Source organism: Micromys minutus (genome assembly GCF_963924665.1).
Source record: "Micromys minutus genome assembly, chromosome: 30".
NCBI lineage: Eukaryota > Metazoa > Chordata > Mammalia > Rodentia > Muridae > Micromys > Micromys minutus.
This window is the reverse complement of record NC_137965.1, coordinates 31,836,005-31,855,129: the sequence shown is the minus strand read 5'-3', so window position 1 is coordinate 31,855,129 and position 19,125 is coordinate 31,836,005. Positions and strand designations below refer to the sequence as shown.

Below are 19,125 nucleotides of genomic sequence, written 5' to 3'. Positions count from 1 at the left end.
GCTGGCTGGCCTTTGCCTCTCAATTTCTGGGGTGCTCCTGATCACAGGGACAGGTGGGTACCAAGAGACTGCCTCTCTAGGCAGTGAGCACAAGTCCGCTTTGCCATGCATTCAGACTGTCCACATCAGCCTCAAGTGTATTGTTGGGTGAGCCTGGGATGGCTCCGTCATTCTTCCTCTGCCGGTAGCGTGGGGCCTGGTCAGAGAACCTTTGCCATCTGTATATTTGGAGACCCAGAGGGAGTTTGTGGGAGGCTGGAGTCCAGATGAGGCTGTAAGTGCAGGGTGCAGCCACGAAAGCTGGAGAAGTCCACGGCGAAGAAGCCAAATAGTATAAAGAGCAATATGGCCACTATCCACTCGCAGATGGCCGAGGCGGAGCGCATACGTAGGGCGTGCAGGACAATCACTTAACACCAGTGTCAAGGGTCACATAGCACATGCTAAAGCCCCAGCAGCCACTTCACACTGGATCCATGCCCCACTGGTCCTGTGAGGTGCGCCCCTCTCCTGGCATAACTAGTCACACTTCACACCCACATCCTTTCGAAGGAATTGTAGCTGTTGTTCCCATTGCCCTCCAGACTTTGCCCACCTCCATCCTTTCCTCTGTTTGTCCTCTCTTGTGACTTCAATTAGCACTGGAGAGCTCCAAACCCGTCTTTCATTCTGGATCCTTCCTGATCCCAGAATGACTCTCCCGAGGAAAGTACCATCTGGACTACCTCCGCATGCATCGCTGCTTGCTCTCTCTTTCTCCCTTTGTTTGGGTTTATTTTGAGACAGACTGTCGAGTAGCCCAGGTTTGCCCTGAAGTTAGTATGTAGCCAACACTGACCTTGAAATTCCAATCCTGTGCCCATTTCCCTGAGGTTGGTGTTCTGCCCGGCACCACAGATTGTTTACGCGGTCCTGGGGACCTAGAGCCTCCTGCACCGGAGGCAAGCAAACCATTCTACAAACCGAGCTATACCCCAGCCCCCACCTTTCTCAAGCTACTTATAATTTCCTCCCGATTTTGTGACCCGTAGCCTCCTCTACATGAACTCCTTAACAGAATAGAATCTCTTTGGCCTGAACCTGTTTCTCTTTCCAAGGTACCCTATTTGACACTCGGGAATCCCCCAGTCCCTAAAGCTGTGGTCACCCTCTGTCTGCTCTCCCCATCACTCCCTGCTGCTACAGCCAGGTTCCCTCAACTCCTTAAAACGTAAAACCTTTTGCTGCTGGTGATACCTCATGAAGAGGCGGGTGGATCTCTGACTTCTGTGAGTCTGAAATCAGTGAGTTCCAGGCCAGCCAGGGTTCTGGTGTGAGACCCTATCTCCAAGGAAAAAAAGAAAAAGAGAAAACAAACAAGGAAACAAGTTTTCTCCTCAGCTTACTTACCTTCAGAGGCCCAGCCCAGAAGGGACAATAATTTCTTTCTTGCTGGAACCTCACTCACACAGTGCTGGTCCCATTCTCTTACCTCCCCCACCCCCTTTCCTCCATCATCATTTTCTATCAGCGTATCATCTCATTCATTTCCTTATGTTCGTACTATGTAGAAATCAGAGGACAACCTGAGGGAATCATTTTCTCCTTCTTCCATGAGGGCATCTAACTCGGTATTTTTATTTACCTGCACAGCCATCTTGCCCTTCTAATGCATGCTTTTAAACAAAAGCATGTTTGTTTTTTAAAATTTATTATATGTAAGTACACTGTCACTGTCTTCAGACATACCAGAAGAGGGCATCAGATCTCATTACAGATGCTTGTGAGCCACCATGTGATTGCTAGGAATTGAACTCAGGACCTCTGGAAGAGCGGTCAGTGCTCTTTTGAGACAGGGTTTCTCTGGGTATCCCTGGCTGTCCTGAAATTTGTTCTGTAGATGCCCCTGCCTCTGCCTCCTGAGTGCTGGGATCTATGGCGCTTTTTTATGTACCTTTCTCGTCCTCTGTAAGTTATTCTCCAAAATTCTTACTAAATTACTTGCAGAGTACACAAGATATTGAACCTAGCACCTTTCTTAGGCAAGCGCTTTACCACTGAGCTGTATCTTTAGCTTCTTAATACAGTCTGCCTGGCACAGAAATAAATCATCCTCCTGCCTCAGCATACCTGGTGCTAGCCTTACAACTGTTTGACAAATCTGGCTCCTTTTGTGGATTTAAAAGCTTCTTAAAAGTGGCAGGCAAAACCTGGAGGAATGTTCGATGCTTAAGAATACTGACTGTTTTGATCTCAGCACTTGGGAGAGGCTACCATAGATTTCACAGTAAGTTCCAGGACACCATGTCTCAAAAAAAAAAAAAAAAAAAAAGCCTGAGAGAAATGAGAACCTGGGTTTGGTTGCCAGCACCTACATTTTGGCTCACAACCATTCATAACTCTAGCTGCAAGGGTCGAACACCTTCTGACCTTTGTAGGCACCAGTCACACAAATGATGCATATTCATGATGCTAGCAGAATATTTATACCCCCCAAATAAAATTAAAAATCTAAAAGAAAGAAGCCAAGGGCTGGGGCAGGCAAGGTGGTTCAGCAATGAGGGTGCTTGCCGCCAAACCTGTAATAACATGGTAGAAAAATCACCAAGAATCCACATGGTAAGTAAAGTCAGTGAAAGTGCTGTGGCACCAGAGTGCCCACACGCACGTCCACAGGCACACACCAAATAAACATGTTCACACGGGGAGCCGGGGCTGGAGAAAGTAGCTCAATTGGTAGAGGGCTTGTCTAACACACAAAAAAAGCCTTGATTTCAGCCCTCAGAACCTGGGGCAAAAAGCAAGGTGTGGTGCCCCACGCCTAGAATCCTAGTAAGTAGAGGCAGGAAGACCAAAACCCCAGGTCATCTTTGGCTACACAGTGAGTTTGAAGCCACCCTGGACTGCATAGCTGGCTTTACTTATTCTCCCCCTCTACACACACACACACACACATGCACGCACGCACGCACCTGGCTGGCTGTACTTAGAAACATTCCTGATAAGCCAGAGCTTTCCCATCTCGGCCGTTTTGGGTCACTTATACAAGCACTGTAGTTAGGGAAAGATGGTTGAGCAACTAACCGGTCTTTTGGAGCACACAAGTCATCTTCAGCCTGTCACCAGTTCCTACCAGGACTCTCACCTTGTCCAAGAGACTTCCCTGTCTGAGCCTGCTGCAGCTCTTCAGCACCCAGAAAGACGCTTGGCATGCCTAGCTGGTGCCCCTACCAGCCAGTAATTAACAGAACCTTCTCCTAATGCACACACACATGCTCCATGCCAGGCATGGATCTAAGCATCTTACAGAGTTCTTTGCTTTCTCTTTCTTCCTCACATACTTCGGACAGCTTGTTAACTAACCACATCTTCCTGGGACAAGTCTCACTACGTAGCACAGGCTTGCTTCCAGCTCACAGTGATTCTTTTGCCTCAGCCTCAGCTACCTGCATTTCGTAAGTGGGGAAACAAGGGCACTTCAGGAATGTAAGAAGCCAAGTTCCCTACATAATACATGAAGGAATGGAGGTTCCTGAGCAACCAATCTGACCTCAAAGTCAGTCCTGTCCACTACATTTGTTTCTGGGACAAAGGCCTACCACATAGCCTAGGCTATCCTCAAACTCACAGTCCTCCCTCCCTGGTATTAGGATTACAGGTTTGTGCCACCATGCCTGGTTTCCACTTTTCTGCTTGGCCTGTGGCCCTGGATGGACACTAAGGCCCAAACACATGAAGGGACACCCACTGTGATACACAGCAGCGGGAAGAAGCCCAAAGAGAAGTCATCTCTGACCAGTCTTCGCCCCCCAGGAAGGATACTGGTCACAATGAGGACGGTGGAGAGGCTGCAGATGCTCAGACGCAGAGGCCTGATCCAGTGGGGTCCAGGCTGGGGCAGGCTTTTCATCCACCAAGATAGAAAGAACTGTAGCCAGAAGTACAGGTTGCCTAGGATGAAGGCCAGAAAGGCCCCTGCCAGGTGTGTGGGCTTCTGGTTCTTCTCCTGGGGGAAGAGAGAATTGAAAATAAAATTATGGCAAGAGCAGGAGAATGAAAGGAAGAAGAGGCTTTGAACCAGTCCAACAGTTAGAATTGAAAGTGCAAAACCTGTGGGAGAGCTCAGCTGGTAAATAAATGCTCTCAGGGACCTACGGAGGAAGCAGAGAAGTAATGCCTAAAAGATGTCCTCTGACCTCCACCCACAAACTTCAGCACACATGTACTTCCCCCCCCCCCCAGACACACACACATACACACTCTCACACACACACAAATGAAACCTGCCGCCCTATCACTGACTTTCAGATTAGGTACCTAGGCCCTTTTCAGCCCAACAAAGCAATCATAAATTTCTCTGTGTTTATGTGCATGCCACAAGTCAAAAGCGGGTGCTGGATCCAGTGAAACTGGAATCACAAGCAATGAGTGCTGGGAACCAAATCTGGATCCTCCAGAAGACCAGCGAGTATTGCTATTTAAATTTATGGCTAGATCTTCAACCCTAATATCAACAATAGCACCTCCCACAAAGTAGATGTTCAGGAAACATACATAGAATAAATTTTGCATTCTCAAAGTGGAGAGAGGTAAACATGCCCCAGAGGGAAAGGTTTTACCAGTTTTTGGAATTGTTTTGTTTTGTTTAAGACAGGGTCATTCTGCTTCTTTACCTCAACCTCTGGATTAAACCTAGGATTTCATGCATGGGGTAATCAATCAATCGCCCTCCCTAGCTCCAGCCTAGAGAAAGGTTCTCACAGAGCCCAGGCTGGTCTTGAACTTCTGATCCTCCATCTCCCAAGCACTGCAGTCATAGGTTTGAGTTTTACTATGCCCAGCAAAATTTTAGAGGTTTGTTTTAAGTATTTCACTTATTTCGTGGGGGGGGGGGCAAAGTGATATCACACTACGGAGCAAGTGAGGAGGTCAGAGAATAAGGTGCCGGAGTCCGTCCTCCTGTGAGTCTGAGGGCCAAACTAAGCTTACTGAGCTGGGTTGCAAGGGCCTTCGTACGCTGAACCATCTCAACAACTTCCAATGTTTGATACTTGACAGGTGAAATTTTCTTAGCTATAATGGGTTGTGAGTTACAAAAACAAGTTTAAAATATATTTAAGTCAGTTTTTTGATTTGGGGTTGGGGGGTAGTTTTTCTAGTTTTGTTTGTTTTATTTGGTTGGTTAGTTAGTTTTTTGAGACAGGGTTTCTCAGTGTAGGCCCTAGCTGTCCTGGAACTCACCATAAAGATCAGGCTAGCCTAGGACTCAGATCTGCCTGCCTTTGCCTTCAGCATGCTGGGATTAAAGGTATGCACCATCATGTTTGGCATTAGTTTTTGATTTTTGTTTTGTTTTGTTTTTTTTTTTTTTAATGCCACATTTGATGTTATCTTAGCTGAAGCAGGAAGATTCTGAGTTCAAAGCTAGTCTTGGCTATATAGTTAGTTCAAGGACTGCCTCAGCTAGAAGCAAACATTGTTTTAAAAATCATGAAAGATCAGGGGAGGGGCACTTCCCTAAAAGGCCAGCACAGTGGAGACAGGCACAAAAGAAACCCAAATTCAGATTCGACATGACATAGATACATAACCAGACTGTCTCAAATAGCATCAGGGAGGGAGGTGACGCCTGGAGAGAGGACTAAGGATGTTCCTTGGAAAGGCATAATAATAATAGTAGGGACTGAGAAGGCAGCTCACAGTACTTGACTGAGTTTGGTTCCCAGAGCCCTATAAAACAGGAGTGGGGCTCACCTGTGATCCCAAAACTCAGGAGGGGAGGCAGGAGGTCTGGAGGAATTCAAAGCTATCCTCCAATACATATTGAGTTCTAGAATGGCTGTGGCTACTTGAGACCCTTTCCAAAACAAAAAACAAAACAAAAAAAAAAAACAAAACAAAACAAAAAAAGAGAGTTCTTAAGTAAGGAATATAATGACAATAACATAGTCATAGGCTGAGAGACATAGGAATAATTAGCAAGCAAAGAAATAAATGAAGAAAATGGCCGTGGAGGCAGTCTGAAATATCCTATGATCCTGCCCTGCACCTCCCCATCTTTCAGCAAGAGACTGGACATCAGAGACAGAACATAAAATACAATGACAAATAGACCAATGAGATTTGCCTATTCGCTGTCCATCCATTCATTCTAAAGTTAATCTACAGATCTTCATAAATGGCAGAACTAGGATCTGTGAGTCTCCACTTCTTGCCACCCACAGATAAGCTGATTGCTCTAGGGTACGGCTGACGGGAACTGAATAGAATTCGGTGGAGCTTCTGATAAGAATCATTGTACCACACTACAATAATTTCAAGACAGATAATGGTGGCTGCAATAAAATCCTCCCAACCTCCGAGGGTTCCACAAGGTTCTGAACACTCAGCCTAGTATATACAGGGCACTCCATAAAGCCCTCTATAGCGCAAGAGTCATGAGAACTACAAATCCCAGAAAGCCCTACGAACCAAGCACACAGAAAGAGCCACCAGAAGCCACAGGAAACAGGGAAATGTAGTCCAGTTCCCAGTGGTGGAACCAAGGTTGCCTCCCAGCGCACCTCACCTGGAAGTTGCCTACTATGGAGGTACCCAGGGCACAGAGGATCCCCGACCACAGAATTAGCTGATTTTGCCACGTTTTGACGCCCCAATCCCGGAGTTGGTGATAACGCACAATGCAGATCCAAACAGCTAGGAAAGAGACGTGAGCGAGAGTCAGACTCATCACCGGATTCGCAGCTGAAGGGGAGGATTTGAAACAGGAAAGGCTGGTGTCGGAGTTAAACATAGGATAAGGGTAGAAGGGATTTGGAGGTACAGAGCTTGGCAGTTTGAGAGATAAGGGCTAATCTGGATTCCTGGGTCTGAGGGAGAAGGGCTGGGGTATGGACTCTGGGTCTGAGAAGAAAACTGGAGTCCATAGATTCCTGGGTGTGAGGAAGAAGGTCTGGGGTCTGAACCTTGCGGTCTGAGGGAAGAACGCTCCTGGCTTTCAGGGAAGACAGTTGCTCTGATCTGGGGGAAAAGGAGATAGGGACCCCTTAGGCAGCTTTGGGCTGGCAGTGAAAGGAAAGGTCTGGAAATACTTACCTAGAGCAGCTCCTATATTGAGGACTTGGCCGAAAATGCAGCTCTGAGGAGCATAAGAGCCACAGTTACTGCAAAAGAAGAACAGGGTCATCCTTTGGCTCCTCCCAGACAAGACCCTCTATGTGCCTCCCCTATTGCCCAGTCAGCCATAACAACCTGATAAAGGGGAAGCCTTTCTCCAGGTCCACAGAACCGTTAACCACAGCGATTGCAAAACTGAGACGGGAGGAATAAGGAAGTCAGTAAGGGGATCTTGTAGATAGCTTTCCTTTCTGTTTGCCAAACACTTCACTGTGTTAATGGACTTCTGGCCCCCATCCTTTGTCACAAAAAGACATCCAAAATCCAGTTGTCCTCCCTCAGACCCAAAAATCCAGACACTAGCCCTCCTCCCTCAGACCCTGGAGTCCAGTCTCCAGCCCTCCTCCCTCAGACCCTGGAGTCCAGTCTCCAGCCCTCCTCCCTCAGACCCTGGAGTCCAGTCTCCAGCCCTCCTCCCTCAGACCCTGGAGTCCAGTCTCCAGCCCTCCTCCCTCAGACCCAAAAGTCCAGTCTTCTTCATACTCCAGTATCCTTTAGGGCCTCTGCTACTTACACAATCCAGATGCCAGATATAGCCCACAGAACTAAGATGACAGGCAGCAAGGACATGTAATTCCACATTGCTGGGCTCTGCAGCAGACGTGAAGAAGTGGAGTCTCTTGCTTCAGCAAGCAGTCTTCAGGTGTGTGCTACTGAAGACAGCCCACCTGCTTCTGTGGTCCCACTGGCTGGAAGACTGATATAGGCCAGCCTTCGCTCCAGGCTCTTTTTCCTATCTTTCTCAGACCTAATCAACTGATGTTTGTCTCTTTTCCGGAATCTTCGGGGCTAGCTCCCAGGCTCCGAGTTCCCTTAGGGCCTTCACCTTTCCAAGTTCCCTCAAATTCTCTCCACTTCCTCAATACATTTAGATCTGAGTGGCAGTACCAGGAAAGAAGGGCTTTGGTTCCAGGTGTGGCAAAAGAAGGCAGGCCTCCGCATTCCCGAAGAGGCAAAGTCCAGGCTGAATGTGTATGAGATATTGGGCCTTGGGTCTAATCAGTAGTCACCTTTTTTAAACCACCCAACCACTTCCTGTCTTACTTAGATTTGTAAAAACAACACCCTCACTTCAGGGAGCCCCTAACTTCCTTCCTACAGTTTTGTGGGTTCAATGACCAAATTCCCCACTACTTCGTCCTCCCCACAAACTACATACAGCCCCCCGGAATGCATGCATACCTACCAGCAAATGCAGGTCTCTTAGTTCTAGACTCTTCTATAGCCCTGGCTGAGCTGGAATTGGCAATGTTCCCGTCCTGTCTTGGTCTCCTGAATATCTGAAATTACACTCCTTCACCACCAGGCTGCTCGTCCATTCTGGATTTGTGCTTTATTGGTTCAGTCTTTTGGGTTGATTGACATGGGATCTTGATGATCTCACCCTACATCCTTCTCTCCTCTTTCCTTCCCCTCACCCTTTTTTTTCTGTTCTCACAAGAGTTCCCCAAAATGAGCAGGGTGTGGGTGGGAAAGGAGATAGCAGTGACAAGACCATATCTGCAGTCCCTGCCCCCACAAGCAGCTCCTTAGTCTTTATTTCTTTGTTTTCTAAGACAGACTTTTGGTACATAGCCTAGACTGGCCTCAAATGTAAGATCCTCCTACCTTGGCCTTCCTAGTACTGGGATTTGGGCCTAGAGAGATGGCTCAGTGGATAAAAGCACTTGTTCCGGAAACATGAGAATCTAGATTTGAACACCCAGCACCCAGCACATAGGCAAGCCTGCTTGTGCACACCACTGGTGCAGCGACAGAGTCCCAAGAGCCAGCCTAAAGGACAAAAGGACTAGCCTCCCGTCCAGTGAAGAGACCTGAAGGGAACAGGGAGAAGGTAAAGAAACCACCTGACACCTCTTCTAAACCTAGCTTGTATGCATGCATTCACACGCTACATGCCCCCACACCCACCCTGCCCCCAATGAAACAATGGTAATGATAAAAATAGTTAACACCAAGCTGGGCATTGGTGGCACACTCTAATCCCAGCACTTGGAAAGCAAAGGCAGGCAGATCTCTGAGTTTGAGGCTAGCCTGATCTACAGGGCAAGTTCTAGGACAGCCAGGGCTACACAGAGAAACCCTGTCTCAAAAGAGAAATAATAATAAATGGCCCATAAGACGGCAATAGGGGAAGGCCTGAGTCCTGATCTTCTTGTGTTTTCTTTAAAGATTTATTTATCTTATGTATGAGTACACCGTAGCTGTCTTCAGACACACCAGAAGAGGGCATCAGGTCTCATTACAGATGGTGGTGAGCCACCATGTGGTTGCAGGGATTTGAACTCAGGACCTTTGGAAGAGCAGTCGGTGCTCTTAAGTGCTGATCCAGTCCTCTTTTTATTTTAAATTTTAAAACATTAAATTTATTTAATTTAATAATTAATTGTTTAAACATTACATTGATTGATTAATTGATTATTGATTGATTGGTTGATTGAAGCAGGCTCTTGCCATGTAGCCCTATATAGCCCAGAATGAACCACATATACTTGGCTAGATCCAAATTCATAGAGATCCACCTGCTTCTACTTCTGAGTGCCAGCATTAAAGGTGTATGCCCCTATAACCAGCTACTTAATTTTGAGGAGAGGAAGGAGGCATCATTGTACCTGTGGGACACAATGGCATGTGTGTAAAGGTCAAAGGACTCATTTCTTTCTGATCATGTAGATATCAGGGATTGAACTCAAGTCATCAGGCTTGGTGTCAGACACCATTTTGCATAATTACAGCATATGTCACCACACTTACCTAACCTGTAACTGTCTCATTAGCTCAAGCAGATACTCCCTGCTCAAGTGATTCCTTCTGTGTGGATTTAGCTACTGTACACCATTCATAGAAGTGGACCTACATAGCCTATTCTGGCTGGCTTCTTTTGTTTTTATGCTGTGTGGTAGAATTTGTTTGTCTGTTTTTTAAGACTTAAAAAAATTCTGTGTGTATGACACACTCACGAAGGTGCCCTTGGAGGCCAGAAAAGGATGTCATATACCCTGAACCTGTCGTGATGCTGATAACCAAACTCAGATCTTCTGAAGAGCAGGAAGTACTCAACTTTTGAGCCATCTCTCCACCCCCTATCTTGTATCTTTATGTTGTTTGATTAGGTCTACAGTCTTACGTACTTGAAACTGGTCTGGGAAAGAGTTATGTAATGGAGCCTGACCTTGAATTCCCAATCCTCCTGCCTCCTCGTCCCATGTTTCCAAGTGCTGAGTTGACTATGCCCCAGTCAGTCTAGCTTTTTGTATTCTCTCGATCTCCCTCTCTCTCCCTCCCTCCTCCTCCCCCTTCTCCTCTCCCTTTCTCTCCCTTCCCCTCCTTCTTCCTCTCTCTATAGACCTAGCTGTCCTGGTACTCACTGTTTAGACTAAGGTGGCCTCAAATTCATAGAGCTCTACCTGCCTCTGCCTCCTGAGTACTGGGATTAAAACCTAGTGCCACTACATCCGGCTAATTTTTTTTTTTAATTAATAGAAAAACACACAAAATCCCAGCATTGAGAAAAGGAAGTGTACACAAGGTCCCATGCCTGACCAAGAAGCTGTTTTCAATGAATACCTGCTGATAAAAGCAAAATCAGTTTCCTTCAGTAGAGTATCATGCATATTTTAACCACAACCCAAGGGCCCTAGACCTTAAATTCTGCCAGATTTTCAGTGTTTTGGCACTAAGGACTCTGGGTCCTATTGTGCTAGACTTTTCCTAAGGAGACCTGCCTTTCATGTTTCCTAGACACATGAAATGTGTTTGCCTCCCAAGTCTCATGAGTCTCCTGTCTTCCCCCTGTGAGAAAGGTTTCATGTGGGAAGAAATTATTGTACAACAGGCTCCTTTCCCTCAGACAGGGAAACAAAGCTAAAGACAGGTAGGTAGCAAAGGTATTTAAGACCAGAGACACCAAATGGAAATGCACAGGAGCTTCAGAAGGTCACAATTACTCTCACAAGTTCAAAGCCAGCCTGGGCTATGTGAAATATATTTTCTTCTCTTTTTTTTTTTCCTTTTTCCTTTTCTTTCTTTCTTTTTTGTTTTGTTTTGTTTTTGTTCTTCAAGAATATCTTTTTTAAATTTTGTATATATAAGTACACTGTAGCTGTCTTCAGACACCAGAGGAGGGCATCAGATCTCATTACAGATGGCTGTGAACCACCATGTGCTTGCTGGGATTTGAACTCAGGACCTCTGGAAGATTAGACAGTGCTCTTAACCACTGAGCCTTCTCTCCAGCCCCAAGAATATCTTTAAAAAACATTGAGGGGCTGATGGACTAGATCAGAGGGTAAATGCATTTCTTGTACAAAGCCTGTGTACCCAGCCCTCTGAGTTTCCCCTGGGACCCGGGTCAGTAGATATAAAGTGTTTGCCATATAAACATGAGGCACTGGTTTGCTCTTCAGACTCACCATGTATGGAGTTTGCCACCAAACCTGACAACCTGGGTTAGACCTCGGGGACTCACACAATGGAAGAAGAGACCCAATTCCTGCTGGTTGTCTCTTGAGACGGCCTACTAATGTGCTCTAGTTGCACACTCACACAAACAAATGAATAAAACATATACATTTTTAAATTTTAATTTAATTGTGTTTAATTGAACCTTGTGAGGTCCATGTAGTCCTGGCTGTCCTGGAACTCACTCTGTAGATCAGGATGGCCTGGAACTCACAGAGATCCACCTGCTTCTGCCTCCCTAGTGCTGGAATTAAAGGTGTGCACCACCACACCTGGCTCATAAATGTAATTTTAAAAAACAAAACAACTGACCATTGAGGCTCACCTGTAGTTACAGTGACAAAGAACCAAAGACAGGTGGATCCCCAGTGCTCATGGGCCAACCAGCCTAGTTTCCTTATTTCATGAGTTCCAGGCAGACTACAGACCTTGTCTCAAAAATCAAGGTGGATATTACCTGAAAAAGGACACCTGAAGTTGCTCTCTGGCTTACACATACTTGCACACGTGCAGGCATACATACCAGCACACAAACCCACACCTCCCCCAAAACAAGAGCATATAAATACACAGGGTGGAGAGAGCAAGGTATGATGGGCACAGCCCCGGAAGCAGAGGTTGCCTGCGTATATGAGAAATGGAGAAGTGGGACTAGGGAGTTCACAGAGACACCTCATCAGCACACTTAGACAGATGGTGAGATTTGCCATGTGCGGTGTTGATGCTACGGCAAACCTGGCCCACGGAAGTGCAATGCCTCTGCCAGGTCTGTGGGAAGCTGCACAGAAACAGAGTAAGACCAAAAGTTCTCAGATGCCATAAAGGCTTGGGATGGTCCTGAGAGTACCAGGGGATCTTGTGAGGTCTTTGAAGCAGGCAGAGTAGGAGGAAAGGATACTGAGATATGGAGCCGGAAAACGAATACTAAAGGTTGGGTGTACCAAGCATGGTGACACAGGCTTTAATCTCAGTACTCAGGAAGTACACACAGGTGAGTCTCTGAACTGGAGGCTAGTTTAGTCGAGATAACGAGTTCCAGACCAGCCACGGCTGCATAATGAGACCCAAGGAAGACAGACAGACAGACAGACTCATACACACCCCACCCCTCCCACAGAAACACACACAGACACAAGAAACAAACACACACAGATACACAGAGAGTAACAGACAGACACACAGGCACACAGAAATACAGAAAGAAACAGAAACACACATAGACACTCACACAGAGAAACAGACACAGAGAGAGAGAAAAAAAAAAACACAGAGAGACACAGAACCAGCAGATAGACACAGAGAGACAGACAAATACACAGAGACACACAGGCACAGAAACACAGAGAAATGGACACATACACACACAGGGACACACATAGAGAATGAATGAATGAATGAATGAATGAATGAATGAATGAATGAATGAATGGCAGCTATATTGGTTAGTGCCTGTCATACCAGTCCCAGTACTGAGGAAACAGAGGCAAGAGGATTCCTGCAAGTTTAATGCAAACTCAGTGTACCAGAATGTTCCAGGCCATTACAACTCTGTAGTGAGACTCCATATCAAAAAACAAAATCACAAATGAACCGGGCTAATGATGAAGATGTGTTGGTAGAACTGCTTGCCTAGCAATCGTGAAGCCCTGACTTCAGTCCCGAGCACAGTGTTCACCAGATGTGATACTGCACACCTAGGGGCGGGGAGAAAGAGGAGCAAAAGTTCAAGGTCACCACAGGGAATCTGAGTCTATCCCGGAATTCGTGAGATCCCGCCGCAAACAAATGGAGGGAGGAGGACAAAGAGAAAGATTAATTTGAACCATTAATATGCCTAGAGTGTCTGACATTAATATTCTCTCTCCCTTTCTCCCTGTTTCCTCTCACTCTCTTCTCTCTGTCCCTTCTTTTGTCTGTATCTCTCTGTCCCCCGCACACACACACTCTGTCTGTCTCCCCCCCCCCCCCCCCCCGCACACACACACTCTGTCCGTCTCCTCCCCCCCCACTCTGCAGGATCTTATCCTCATCCCCCCAGCGGCTGGGATGGCAGGCATGCACCACACCCAGGGAATGCTTCATTTCTTGACTCATTTCTTTATGACTCACACACATATACACAGCCCAGTGGCCCTGAGGACAGAATACCTGGAATTATTTCAAATTGCATAGATTCAGGAGATTGTAGAAGGCAGTGGTTGTAGTAGAAGCCTGCTTGCCTGACAGGAAGCCCTGCGTCCTGTGTGAATACTGAGATAGAAAAGGACTGTGACCCAAAACACTTGAGATTTTAACTCAGAAAGGCTTGAGTTCAGAAGTCACCTCTAATGCAAAAATAGTAGGAGTGTTATCTGTGGTTGTCACAGGTTAGACCACTGATAACACAAATTAGCGAAGTAGTTCTAGAGAGCTATGTTTGAGGAAAGTCTCATTAAGCTAATGTACAGTTTATACAGTTTGGCCCTATTGGCTCTATCCCAGAGGCTCCAGACCAGAATCCAGTTGATGACATTTAAAAAGTTACATTTTTGTTTATAGTTTGTGCATTTGTATGCATGTGTGTGTGTGTGTGTGTGTGTGTGTGTGTGTGTGTGTACTTGTGACACCTCCCTCCCTTCCCCACTCCTTCCCAGTCCATCTTCTGACTCACGCCTGTATCTTCTCCTCTCCCTTTCTGTTTCTGATCCTTAGAGGTGCTGGACTCAGTTGGTAAAATAATTGTTCTCCCAGTTTGAAAGCCTGCGTTTGATCTCTTGTGCCCATGTTAAAAAATAAACAGTTTGGAGAGATGGCTGAGAAGCTAAGAGCGCTTGTGTTCCCAGTACCAACACAATAGCTCACAGCCTCCTTTGCTGTCCTCTGAAACCACGCACACACACAAAGTGTACGTACATACATGCACACATAAAATAAAATGAAATAGAATAAAATAGCAAGGCAGTGGGTAGCACACACCTTTAATCCCAGCACCTGTGATGTAGAGGCAGGTGGATGTCTGAGTTTGAGGCTAGCCTGGTCTACAGAGTGAGTTCCAAGATAACCAGGTCTACACAGAAAAACCCTTTCAAAAGACAACAAACAAAACAACAAGAAATGTTAACCTGAGCTTCCTCATGTCCGCCCCGCCCAACCCCCCCTTTCCCTTCACCCTTTGTTGTTTTTTCCTTTCATTCTCTTCATTTCTCCCCACTTTTGGCAGTAGTAGGTATTAATCTCTTTCTTTCTGTCTCTCTTTTTCTTTTCTTTCTTTCTTTTTATATTTTTTTTGAGAAAAAGTTTTATGTAGCCCAAGCTTCCTTTCATCCTCCTGCCTCAGCACCCCCAAATTCAGGAATTATACATATTAGCTGCCACACCCAGCTTCTAGACTGTCTCTTATCTTATGGCAGGTTAACAGGTTTAGAGAAAGCCCCAGGACATTACCTGTGGGTGTAGCACTCTGTCTGGTTTAGCATCTAGCCCTGTTTCCACCTTGGGGTTCAGGGACCCTCCTATATTGTTGCTTCTCAAGATGTACTTCTGTGTCTAAGTCATTGATCAATTGTACTTTTTGACATTCTGAATACCTCTGTACCTACTGTTGGTCTTTAGTAGCATCTGGTGGGCCAAACCCTGGCTTTGCAGAGGTAGTAACTGTGTCTGGGGAAAGCAGACAACTATGTGACTTGGCTCTTGCAGACAGCACAAGATTTGCATGGAGGGGGAAAAAGAAAAGGGAAAGAGGAGGGAAGATGGGGGGTGTGGTGTAGGCAGATCTGACTCTGGGGAAGGGAGAGGAGAGAGGCAGAGAGAACCTCAGCTCCTGTCTAGAAAGTTGATGCCCCACTGGGTAATGTGGCACAGAGATTTCCCACAGACAAACACTTGGGACTAGGAAGCAGGTGAAAGGCAAGAGACAGGAGAAGAGAAATACAGTAATTGCATAGTGGGTTCAAACTTTCCTTAGGGACTGATAAAAATGCTTTAGAACTCCTTAGAGGTTGTATTGCCACTGGACCAAACACTTTATTTACTGTTTTATGACCGTTTCATGGAGCCCATTTTCACATTGGTCAGCAAAGGGAAGGGGAAAACTTGGAAAAAATTACCTCAATTTGGTTTTTTTGTTTGTTTTTCTGTTTTTGTTTTAAATAATCTTTAATTCATTCAAGTGAATACACTAGCTGTTTTCAGACACACCAGAAGAGGGCATTGGATCCCATTTCAGATGGTTGTGGGTCACCATGTGGTTGCTGGGATTTGAACTCAGGACCTCTAGAAGAGCAGTCAGTGCTCTGAACCACTGAGCCATCTCTCCAGCCCTTTTGTTTTCCTTTGTATTTATTCTGTGTTTGTGTGTATGTGTGGATATGCTGGGATTGCCTTGTACATGTGAAGGCCAGAAGAACAGATGTCTGTCTGTGGAAAATAGCTCTCATTCAACTTAATCTTTCCTCCCTCACTTCTTCTGGGGCTGATACTATTTCATCCTTCATCAAATCTTTAAAAGAAAATAGTATACTCAGTGTGTGTGTGTGTGTGTGTTTGAGTGTGTATGTGCGTGTGTGGGTGTATGTGTGCATTTGTGTGTGAATCTGTGTATATGTGTGCATGTGTGTATGTGTGTGTCTGGGTTGGTTACAAGTGTCTCTACCTAGTAAGCCATCTCCACTAGCTCCAGAAAATCAAATGAAGTGATAAAAATATGTTATCCCAGCCCTGGGAAGGCAGCAGAAAGCTAGGACACCTTGTGCACAATTCAGAGGACAATCCTGAGACATTATTTCAAGCAAATAAATCAAAAAAATCCAAACCAGACTCGACATTTATCGCGGCAGTTGACCAGATTATTGCAAGCTGAGCTGATGAGGGACCAAATCATATGGATGAGGTCACAGAAGTCATGGGAGACACACAGTGTAAGACCAGCAAGACTGGGGAGGTCAGAGAAAGATGTCCTTGTTAGAAAGTCAGATTTTAACCCAGGAATGTGTTCATTAACTAGAGCAGTATCAGACTAAAGAAGTGCTCAGCATCTCCCAGATTTCTGCCTTTAAGTGGGGGATTTGCTTCCAGGATGGCCAAAGATACACAGAGAAACTCTGTCTCAAACAAAATAAAAGCAAAAGAAGGGATTTGCTATGTGGTCCTGGCTTTGTTGTGATGGCTCCACCAGAGAAAACAATTTGGACACAGGTTCAAGCCAAAAGAAAAAAAAAAACTTCTATGTATTTAATTATCTATATTGCAAATGCATTGGAGTCTTGCCTGCTCTATGTATTTAATTATCTATATTGTAAATGCATTGGAGGGTTGTCTGCATGTATGTCTGTGTAAAGGTGTTGAATCTCCTGAACTTGGGTTACAGACAGTTGTGAGCTGCTCATGCACACTGGGACTTGAACCTGGGTCCTCTGGCATAGCAGCGGTACTGTTAACCACGGAGCCATCTCTCCAGGCCCTAGAGAGTCAGCAGTGACCACACTGTGTGTTCCTGATCCCAGTGTAGACACAACCTGTTCTCGGGATGAGCTTTTAATCACAAAATCATAATCTGTCTTAACATACTTCAGTTAAGAAAAGCATTTAGCCAGAAACAAAGCTGCAGAAGCCAAAATAAGACTAGTTCAGCTTGAAACTTTTCCAGAACCATGAACTTTGATGGATTTTAGATATCTATTCACAGAGGATGCTGTCTGTGAGCTAGATTCCATGGCCAGAACACCCTGCCCATCATGGCGTCCCTGTGCTAAGGTCTGGGGGCCTGTGACAGCTTACCTGTGCTTATGGGGTTAGAGTCAGGTACCTGTAATTCCAGACTCTGGAGTCTGAGGCAGGAGGCTCTTCTACGTTTAAGTACAGCCTGAACTACATAGTGACTTCCAGGCTAGCTCTGGCTATAAGTAACTATCTCAGAAACACAAAAGGCAGCTGGGCAGCGGTGGCAAATATCTTTAATCCCAGCATTTGGGAGACAGAAGAAGGTAGATTTCTAAGTTGGAGGCCACCCTGGTCTATAGAAGGAGCTCCAGGACACAAAGAAACCCTGTCTCAAAACAAGAAAACAACAAAATAAAGAAACAAAAGCTCTCCGAGGATATAAATCAGTTGGTGGAGGTCTTCCTAGCATGGACAAAGCCCTGGGCTTGACATATAGCACCAAGTAAAGGCAGCATGACAGGGGCTGTCATGTCTGCACTCTGAAAGTCTAGGCAAAAACATTAAGGAATTCATAAGGAATTCAAGGTCATAAAGATCAGCCTTGGATAGATGAAATCCTGTCCCAACTCTTTCTCAAAGAACACCTGGGCTGCTCCCTTGGCTGATGGCACAAGGTCAGTTGTGTCAAAGTGTCTTCCATTTGCCTGATGTGATTGTTGACTTGAAGGTTTACCACCTCTGTCTGCTACCCGAGGCCTAGTTCTAGAAGCTTCTCGCCTCCATACAACCTTATCTAAGCCTAAAATGTTTTCATTCTCTGAGACTTACTGCTGAATAAGCTCTCCCTTTCTAGCTCTTTCTGAACTCTGGCTGGCTGGTCAACGCAGCTGTTTTGGCTCAAACTCTTCTCCCTGCTGACTGATCCAACCCAGCTTTTCTCTGCTTCTCCTGAAATGCTCTGCTTGGCCTCAGACTAACTTTGGTAATCTGTTCTAATCATCTGGCTTCTCTCTCTGAAACCCGTCTCTGTACAACTGTCCTGGTAAAAGTGCCCTCTCTCCTTCACTCTCTCTGCCCTGATCTCTATTTTCTCTCTGGTTTCAAGAGAGTTAGGTGTATCATATTCTATCACCTCTTTCTCTGACTTGTCACTTCATCTGTTTCTCATTTAACATCTCTTTCAAACATAGGTGTTTTCTTCTACAAACTAACTTTACCGTCATTGTTTGGGATTAAAGACGTATCCTAAGGACACGCGTGTACTCCAGCAGAGTAACCATGCTGCTGTACTGAATCTCTCTGCCCAGCTGTTTGCCAGGCACATCTCTTTTTCTCCCAAAATGGACCTCAAACCACAGGCCTCACACGTGGTGCATGTTGTGTACCCACAAATTACATCCTCATCCTGGAATCCACTTCAACAGTCTGGAAGACACTTTGCTATTTAGTGGACTTTCTTTTCTTAAATATATTTTTATTAGCTGTTTGAAAATCTCACACAATGTGACGGCACCTAAGGAAGATATAATCATCTTTATCTGGAAAGATGCTTAGGGTACGGAGCTGTCTTAGAACTCAGGAGAGATAAGGGTAGTGAGGCATGGACCTCAGACACCTGAAAGTGTTCCAGTGTATATTTGCTTTGTAAACAGAACCATAAAGGTGTGAGTTGGCAAAACCCCAAGATCACAGAACAGTGCAAAACTTCAGCCTCCTTAAAAACAAAATGTTGGTGTTCCCTTCGGCAGCACATATACTAAAACTGGGACAAGAGAGATTAGCATGGCCCCGGTGCAAAAATGACACACAAATGTGTGAGCCATTCTATATTTAAAAAAAAAAAAATGTTGGCTGATTGGTAGTGGCATG

The 19,125-nt window shown here is 45.6% G+C and overlaps 1 protein-coding gene across 1 annotated transcript; it reads right to left on the bottom strand.

Moving 5' to 3' along the window:
• Positions 1 to 200: 200 nt before the first annotated feature.
• TMEM150B (transmembrane protein 150B) lies at positions 201 to 7,737 on the bottom strand (the record flags this gene model as incomplete). Its single annotated transcript, XM_080941497.1, has 6 exons — positions 201 to 409; positions 3,802 to 3,985; positions 6,548 to 6,675; positions 7,075 to 7,142; positions 7,231 to 7,290; positions 7,670 to 7,737. 6 exons carry the CDS (start codon positions 7,735 to 7,737, stop codon positions 201 to 203), a joined length of 717 nt encoding a protein of 238 aa, XP_080797623.1.
• Positions 7,738 to 19,125: the final 11,388 nt, after the last annotated feature.